Here is a 9,534-nt window from a genome sequence, read left to right on the forward strand (position 1 = left end):
AAGGGATTGTTTTTTTAAAGAAATGATGGTAATATTTAAAGCACCAAATAGACTTTGGTGTCAAAATGATGTGTAAATATAAAATAATGGGAACTATTTCACTTTATTAAAAAATTAAATACTGCTTATTTCTTTCTTTGGTTTCTTTATGTGCTATAAACTATATAAAACTATTACATTTTGATTTTTATAAAGTCTAGTGCTGTTGCTATGGGGCATCATAAAATGGTACTTATAAACATTTTTCTTAGCATCTCATCTTACTCAAGACATTTTTATAAAACTGATTAAGACCGCCTGTTAGACATCTAAGTATCAATTTGTCAATTTCAACATAACCTATCTCCTTCAGCCTCTGCCAACTCAACTCATTTCACCATCCACAGTGTTTCAGTACTTTGATCCCTTAAAGTAACATACTGCAATTTAGCAGAACACTTACTTCATCTTTAAATACTTTTCCATGTTCTTCACACCCAGGTAAGCTCTGTATAAATTCTGACACCTGTCAAAAATGATACCAAAATACTCAGTTTAAAAAAAAAAAGTCAGAGTCTGAATGCTACAGGTTCAAAATATTTAACCCATACGTGTTTTAACAGTTCCTCTCAGCATGACCTCTTCTCGTTCAATAAAATAAAATAAAAACCGACTAAAACCTGCACACATTCAATGTGTCCACTCCTTAACCAGGTACTCCTATGTTTGGTTCTTCGCAAAGAAAATAGAACATACCTCATCTGTGCTCCACTTAGAAACTTTACTTGCAGGGATTCCGGCTACAGTTGGAAGAAGTTTGCTTTGCTGCTCCCAGCGCAAGGGGAGACATGGAATTGGGGACTTAAAGGAAAGAAAGACAGCTGACCGACGCTGTGCCTGTTGTACAGTAGGTTCTTCCCGGGTACCTTCAATTGAAACAAATGGGAAATCACTCTCTGAAAAGCAGCAACAAAAGCTTCAAATGTCATGCATCTACCAAAATAATGAGAGGGTGGTTATAGCACTGACTCCCTTCAGCATGATATTCATTAATTATACACTTCTTTGCCCATACTAAAGGTCACTATAAGAAACAACTCGTAAATCCAACTTACGTGTTTGCTGCATCACCCATTATTGAAGACATGTTTCAGTATGTCACTCAATGTTGCCTTTTTAATACTTCAGGAAAGAAATTTGCCTCAGAGTTTTAGCAGCAAGGAAAAAAAAAAGTCCACCAACTATTTACCATTATAGGTATTAATGATTGTTCTCTCCTTTTATCTCAGCCCTGATTTGTTCTTTCAATTTATATTTATTAATTGTATTGACTTTTTAAAAAGAAAAGTTAAATTTTTTTGAAAGAAAAGAATATGAAATTATTTCAATAAAATGAAAACAGCAGAAAAGCAAAAAAAATTTTTTTTGGAGAGGCTCTGTTATTTATTTTTCAGTGCTTAACAAAACAGTTCAAGGAGACCCAATGTCAGGCCCAGAAGTGAAATATTGTATTTTGAAAATGGTGCTTTAATACCTAGATGAAAAAGGAGTCAGATTCAGGACAGAATGTGGTTTAGTCCAGATGACTTCTTTGTCTTTTCTTTTTTAAATTGTATTTTTGATGAAGGTTTACAGAACTAGAACTCACTGCTGTCAAGTCGATTCCAACTCATAGCGACCCTACAGGACAGAGTAGAACGGCCCCGTAGAGTTTCCAAGGAGCACCTGGTGAAATCTGACCTGCTGACCTTTTGGTTAGAAGCTGTAACGCTTAACCACTGTGCCACCAGTTTCTCATTAAACAATTAGTACACATACTGTTTTGTGACACTGGATGCCAACCCCACTACATGTCAACACTCTCCCCTTCTCTACTTTGGGTTCCCTATTACCAGCTTTCTTGTCCTCTCCTACCTTCTTGTCCTTGCCCCTGGGCTGGTGTGCCCATTTAGCCTCGTTTTGTTTTATGGGCCTGTCTAATCTTTGGCTGAAGGGTGAACCTCAGGAGTGACTTCAGTACTGGGCTAAAAGGGTATCTGGGGGCCATGCTCTCAGGGTTTCTCGAGTCTCTGTCAGGTAAGTCTGGTCGTCATCTTCTTTTTTTTTTTTTTTTTTAATGAATTAAAATTTTGTTCTACATTTTTCTCCAGCTCTGTCCAGGATCCTCTATTGTGATCCTTGCCAGAGTAGTCAGTGGTGGCAGCCTGGCACCATCTAGTTATGCTGGACTCAGTCTGGTGGAGGCTGTAGTACTTTGGTCCTTTGGACTAATCCTTCCCTTGTGTCTTTGGTATTCTTCATTCTCCTGTGATCCTGACAGTGTAAGACCAGTGGAGATCTTAGATGGCCGCTCTCTAGCTTTTAAAACCCCAGATGCTACACACAAAAGTACGATGTAGAAAACTTTCCTTATAAACTATGTTATGCCAAGTGAGCTAGATGTTCCCCAAGATCATGGTCCCCACAGCCCTCAGCACAGTTAATTTGGTCCCTCAGGGAGTTTGGATGTATCTATGGAACTTCCATGGCCTTGCCTTGGACAAGTTGTGCAGGCTTCCCCAATATGGTGTACTGTCTTACCCTTCACCGAAGTTTCCACTTATCTATTGTCTATTTAGTGTTTTTCCCTCCCCACTCTTCCCTTCCCTCGTAACTATCAAAGATAGTTTCTTTTTGTGTGTAAACCTTTTCATGAGTTTTTAAAGTAGTGGCCTCATATAATATCTGTCCTTTTGTGACTGACTTCTTTCACCCAGCATAATGCCCTCCAGATTCATCCATGTTGTGAGATGCTTTGCAGATTCATCATTGTTCTTAATCATTGCATAGAACTCCATTGTGTGTATGTACCATAGTTTGTTTATCCATTCATCTGTTGATGGGCAACTGGGTTGCTTCAATCTTTTTGCTATTGTGAACAGTGCTGCAATGAACATGGATGTGCATATGTCTATTCGTGTGACAGCTCTTATTTCTCTAGGATATATTTCTAGGAGTGGGATTGCTGTATCATACGCTATTTCTATCTCTAGATTTTAAGGAAGCACCATATTGTTTTCCAAAATGGTTGTACCAGTTTGCATTCCCACCAGCAGTGCATAAGAGTTCCAGTCTTCCTGTACCCTCAACATTTGTTATTTTCTGTTTCTTTTTGATTCATGCCATTAATGTCAGGGTGAGATGGTATCTTATTGTGGTTCTGATTTGCATTTCTTAATGGCTAGTGATTGCGAGCATTTTCTCACGTGTCTGTCTGTTAGCCGTTTGAATGTCTTTTTTGGTGAAGTGTCTGTTCACAGCCTTTGCTCATTTTTTAATTGGGTTATTTGTCTTTTTGTTCTGGAGGTGTTGGATTTTCCTGCAGACTTTAGAGATTAGACCTTTGTCTGATCTGTCATAGCCAAAAATCTTTTTCCCCAGCCTGTAGGTTCTCTTTTTACTCTTTTGAAGTCTTTTGATGAGCGTGTTTAATTTTTAGATGATCCCAGTTATCTAGCTTATCTTCTGGAGTTTGTATATTGTTAGTTATGGCTTGGATCCTGTTAATGCTGTACATTAGGGCCTCTAGTGTTGATCCTATTTTTTCTTCTATGAACTTTATAGTTTTTGGCTTTATATTTAGGTCTTTGATCCATTATGAATTAGTTTTTGTGTATGAAATATGGATACTATTTTTTTGCAGATGGACATCCAGTTTTGCCAGCATCATCTGTTAAAAAGACTGTCTTTTCCCCATTTGATGGACTTTGCGCCATGTCAAAGATCAGGTAACCACAGGTGGATGGATTTACATCTGGGTCCTCAATTCTGTTCCATTGGTTAATGCATCTGTTGTTGTACCAGTACCAGGTTGTTCTGACTACCATGGCTGTACAGTAGGTTCTAGGGTCAGGTAGTGTGAGTCTTTCTACTTTATTCTTCTTCAATAGTGCTTTACTTATCTGGAGCCTTTTCCCTTTCCATATAAAGTTAATGACTAGTGTTCCCATCTCTTTAAAGAATGATGTTGGTTTGGGGATTGCGATTGCAGTGTATTTGTAGACTGGAAAAACAAATGTTTTTGTCATTTTTCATTTGTGCAGATAAACATTAAAACTACAAAGCATTCTATTTGAGTGCTAGCTCTTCTTAATCCAAACCTAGTTTTACTGCTGTACTCTTAGAATAGCCGTTTGCTAGCAAATGATTGGTGTCCTTGGGGATTGACTTAAAGCCTGTCAATAATTATCCCCTTACTATTATTGAGAACAGAAATCTCTGTGGAAATACTTACTCAAAGCACCTCAGAGAAAGGCAACTCCCCATTTTCTCTCTCCTTATACACCAGCCCAGCTACACTGATATTTCTATTCCACCACAAATTCTTGCCAAATGGTTACCTAGTTTAGGCTTTTGCACCTACCACTAAGGACTTTTTAAAGGAAGTGTTTTTAAATGGAAAAATAAGACTTACATAAAACTGTATAAATCCTAAGTGTACAGCTCAATGAATTTCTACAATGTGCAAAATACCCACATTGACATATCTATTGAAATCTTTGCTTACCCCAAGGTCATCGTCTCCTCTGTTTTTCTTAAAAAAAAAAAAAACTGTTTTACCTTTCATGTATCTACAGTTATCTGAAATTTTTGTGTATGTATGAGGTTAAGTATCAATATTCATTTTTTCCCACATGGATTTCTAATTGGCCAAACATGGTTTATGGAAAAGATCATCCCTTTCCTACCATAATGCACTGACAGCTTTATCATAAATATGAATGTGGTGCGTTTCCAGAGTCTCTATCACGTTATATATGTACAGATGACTGTGATCAAGGTTGTGATTGCTTTGGCTATTCTTATCGCTTTGCATTTCCACATACACTTTAGAATCAGCTTATTAAAAAATATGATAGGATTTAGACTGGGATTACCAATGACTATATAGGGTTGCTATGAGTTGGAATTGACTCAACAGCAACAGGTATATGGGAGTCCTGGTGGCACAATAGTTAAGTGCTCAGCTGCTAATGGAAAGGTCAGCCGTTCAAACTCATCATCTGCTCTGTGAGAGAAAGATGTGGCAGTCTCCTTTCGTAAAGATTACAGTCTTGGAAATCCTATGGGGCAATTCCACTGTGTCCTACAGGGTTGCTATGAGTTGGAATCAACTTGACGGCAATAGGTTTGGCTTTTGGTTTTACAGATCAGTTTAAGAAGCCCTGATAGAGTTGGTATGAGTTGAAATCAACTTCAGAGCCCCTAATAACAACATAGATCAATTTGGTGAGAAACGACAATATCTAATCTTCCAATCAATGAACAAGGTATATATATCCCTCCATTTAATAGTTCCTATTAATGTTTTGTGATTTTCATGCAGAGGACTTGCATATCTTTTGTTAAATTTATTCCTATCTATCTGATGTTTTCTGATGCTATTATAAGTGGTATTTTTTTTAAAATTTATTTCCTACTGTTTTATTGTAGTTCTCTTTTCTCTTAAGATAGACTAATCTAAACTTTGAATCACTCTAAATGTTAGAAAGTCACTGTGTTGAGTCAAAATTTATCTTACTGGAGGGTAACATCCACTGATCCTAATTCTACTTCACTGAGCTCACACAGAAAAAATTTAGTATCTGTTCCACATGAAACATTTAATTCTTCAAATATTTTTTAAAAAGCTATCATGGCCCCCTTTTCCATAATTCATTCAGCCAATATTGCATAGTCAGTTTTAAGGTTTTAGATGCTCATCATATTTTACTGAATATCTATTATGAGCCAAGTATTATAAACCAGTAGTTTATTTTTATTATTTTTAAAATGCCTAGATTTCAAGATGTTTTTGTTTAACATAAATACACAATAAATTAAAAAAATTTTCTTAATCTCAGATTCCCCAAGTATTCAGCAATTATTTGAAATACTTTGTATTTATAAATCTGAGATGATACAATTTCTAGTTCCACAAGAAAGTAAAACAGTAGAGCTTACTTCATGATTTGTACTCTGATTGCTTGCCACATAATAAATGTCAATCTCTTCCAAAGTAATACATATTATCCTATAACTGTTTATTAACACTTTCACTGTTCACTTTATCACTGTAGCCTCATTCTATTTTCTGCTAAATGTTACATTATTCACAGTTCATTTCTAATGCTCCTACATTATTCCTTTGAAAAATATTGGAGAAATGACTAAATAAAAATGTATAACTAAAAACCCCAAAGCTCCTGTATCTGTGGCAGCTTTTGCAAGTCTTTGAACCTAATGCGATAAATAAGCCCAAACACACACACCAGTCATATTCCATACTCAACCTTGCATCCTTCACGTTAAGACTCACCTTTTTTTTTTTCCCCCCGATTCTCTGTACTGACAGATGTTTTAAGGCCTAGAGTTATTTTCTGAGGAACAGGGCAACTGTAGTGTGTAACACCCTCAGAATGTGTCATCCCAGCAACATAAGAGTGTGTGAGGTATGATCACTCCAAAAAGGATGAAGACAGCAACTTAAGTAAATTTGTATTTGCTTCCTTGAATTACAGAGAAAAATGACTCCAAGTTTTTATTTTGATATGATATAGACTAAAATAAATACAAATAAACTTTGTCTCAAGTAGCTGCCAGCGGGGTAAGGAAGAATAGGTCTGAATGTGCACAACGTGCTTCACAAAACAACCGCCCTTTGTTCTGGCAGACATTTCTGCTGTTATCATTTTACTAGGGCCATGGTTCCTACCTTTCCCTAAAATATCCACCTGCATGAAAAGTATTACTTTTAAAAGAAGAAATCTGTATTTTTTGAAGTTTCTTGAAACTTAACTAAAGGTATACCAATTATTCTTCACCTGCCCCCATTTGGTTTTAGGTTTTGTGCTTCTGCAGTTCTTTACTTCTATTCAATTTGGTGCTGGACATGGAACTGGATGGGAGTGATTTCTAGGTCTAGTGCTCACTAATATTTGAAAAGGTAACATTATCATTTAGACACTATTTACATTTGTCTAAACATTGCATGACTTCTTTTTAGAACATTAGGGATATATGTTTCAGGTGTAATCAATCTGAGGAGGTGAGGGAAGGAGGAAGAGGGAAAAATGAGCATTCTCAACAGAAGTAACTAAGATACTGCAATTCTTTAATTGAGATGGGTTTTAGGCAGGTATGTCCATAGATGCATGCCTCCCATGCCCTAATAAAGAGCAATGTCTTTTTGTGGTATTCCTCTCTTCAAAAAATGTCTTTATTCTACTTTACTTAGACTATAAATAAATTAGGCAGAAATGCTTAAGCAAATGTGGATAAATATGTTTTAGGCTGACAGAGAATAACTGAAATTAATATATAGTAGGGGTATTAATTTTTCCTGACTCTTGGTCCAAAAATTGACAGATTTTAATTTTTAGAATTATAGTTATCATCCTCAAAAGCAGCAAGACAAAAATTAAGAGGAACCTTATAGTACATGCAAATGGAAAGAGTACAATGCAGAGAAAAAGGATAATACTGACTACATTTATGGATAAATCAACCTACTTGGACTAATATTCAAATAATCACTAATTTTTCCTTTACACTTAGTTTATTTTTAGTGAAGCATGTGTATATGTATGAGGAGACAGACAGAGATAGACACTGAAGATCCTCTGGCCATGTATAGGAGGCATAAGGATCAGAATGCTTTACTGGAAACAAACGAAAGGGGAAGATTTTGTTCGAAATTTGGAGAATAAGACTGAATTGAAATCAAACTGAAGAAACAAGAAGGGAGATCTTTTTTTGGGGGACATATATATATTCACATAAACCAACTTCCTCCAAGACTCCAAACAAAACAGCTATCATGGGTCTAAAATCCATTGCCGCTGAGTCGATTTGGATTCATAGTGACCTTATAGAACAGAGAAGAACTGCCTCATAGGGTTTCCAAGGAGCAGCTGGTGGATTTGAACTACTGTCCTCTTTGGTTAGCAGCCGAGCTCTTAACCACTGTGCCACCAGGGCTCCATTGAGCCTTAAATACTAGTAGCATCATACTGCTCACACTGAAAGATGCTTTTCTCCAGTTCCCTGAACTATCCCCCAGCCAGGGTGGAACAGGGCTGCTTCTGAAACTAGGGGAATCGAATTGGGAGTGGACACTGGTGAACACACAATAGGCTCAAGAGAGTGGGCCCCAAGCAGAGCACAGCTGCCTGACCTTCAGCCTCAGGTTTGACAGAGGAACTCTGTCAGTGCCCAAGTGGGAGAGGTAATGGGTTATTTGAATGTTCTTCACAAAAGATCTGGGTAAATTTATCTGGATTTAAAAATGGTAACAGAGAAAATAATCACCATGTGGCCTCTAATAAAAAATACTGCAAAACAATGGAAGAGGAGCATTGATTTATTAATAGAAAGAGCTTCAAGATTTTAGTAAGGCACAAGGGTACATGACCTTCATAAAACAAAAAGAGGTTCTGAAAAGAGAATAAGCCAATGTAGGAGATTACAGGAAAATAAAAAACACTGTGGGATTAGAAGCCACAGTCAAGGCAGTAAATAGTAGACTTACAGAGCAAGAGGCTGAGTGAGATATTTCAACTTGAGAAACATGCCTAGAACATCAAAACATAGACAAGCTGTTCACTCATTCATGATAAAAACTCTCAGCAAAATAAGAGTAGGAGGGAAATTCCTCAACATAATAAAGAGCATTTATATAAACCCAACAGTCAACATCATCCTAAATGAAGAGAGTCTGAAAGCATTCCCCATGAGAACAGGAACGAGACAGGATGCCCTTTATCACCACTCTTATTCAACATTGTGCTGGAAGTCCTAGCCAGAGCAATCAGGCTAGAAAAAGAAATAAAGGGCATCCAAATTGGTAAGGAAGAAGTAAAAGTACCTCTATCTGCAGATGGTATGATCTTATACACAGAAAAAATTCCAAAGAATCCACAAGAAAACTACTGGAACGAATAGAAGATTTCAGCAAAGTTATCAGGATACAAGATACACAAAAATCAGTTGGATTCCTCTACACCAACAAAGACAACTTCGAAGAGGAAATCACCAAATCAATACCATTTATAATAGCCCTAAAGAAGACAAAATATTTAAGAATGACTCTAACCAGAGACGTAAAAGACCTATACAAAGACAACTACAAGACACTACTGCAAGAAACCAAAAGAGACCTGTATAAGTGGAAAAATATACCTTGCTCAGGGATAGGAAGATACAACATTGTGAAAATGTCTATTTTATCCAAAGTAATCTACAGATACAATGCAATTCCTGATCCAAATTCCAATGGCATTTTTTAATGAGATGCAGAAACAAATCACCAACTTCATATGGAAAGGGAAGAGGCCCTGAATAAGTAAAGCATTACTGAAGAAGAGGAACAAAGTGGGAGGCCTCACACTACCTGATTTTAGAACCTATTATACTGCCAAGGTTGTCAAAACAGCCTGGTACTGGTACAACAGGTACATAGACCAATGGAACAGAATTGAGAATCCAGACATAAATTCATCCACCTATGAGCAGCTGATATTTGACAAAAGCCCAAAG

General features: G+C 36.8%; 1 protein-coding gene across 4 annotated transcripts in view; it reads right to left on the reverse strand.

Annotated features, from left to right (window-relative positions):
- Nucleotides 1–9,534, reverse strand: part of L3MBTL3 (L3MBTL histone methyl-lysine binding protein 3) — a 123,392-nt gene that overhangs the window by 7,301 nt on the left and 106,557 nt on the right. For all 4 annotated transcript variants that reach the window (XM_023730215.1, XM_023730223.1, XM_023730205.1 and 1 more), the window contains 2 exons: nucleotides 736–905; nucleotides 443–505 (listed from right to left, as the gene is read on the reverse strand). In XM_023730215.1, the coding sequence (XP_023585983.1) occupies nucleotides 443–505; nucleotides 736–905 (233 nt within the window). The remainder of the gene's footprint in view (nucleotides 1–442; nucleotides 506–735; nucleotides 906–9,534) is intronic.

This window comes from Trichechus manatus, unplaced genomic scaffold, assembly GCF_000243295.1.
Source record: "Trichechus manatus latirostris isolate Lorelei unplaced genomic scaffold, TriManLat1.0 scaffold00002, whole genome shotgun sequence".
NCBI classification, from domain to species: domain Eukaryota; kingdom Metazoa; phylum Chordata; class Mammalia; order Sirenia; family Trichechidae; genus Trichechus; species Trichechus manatus.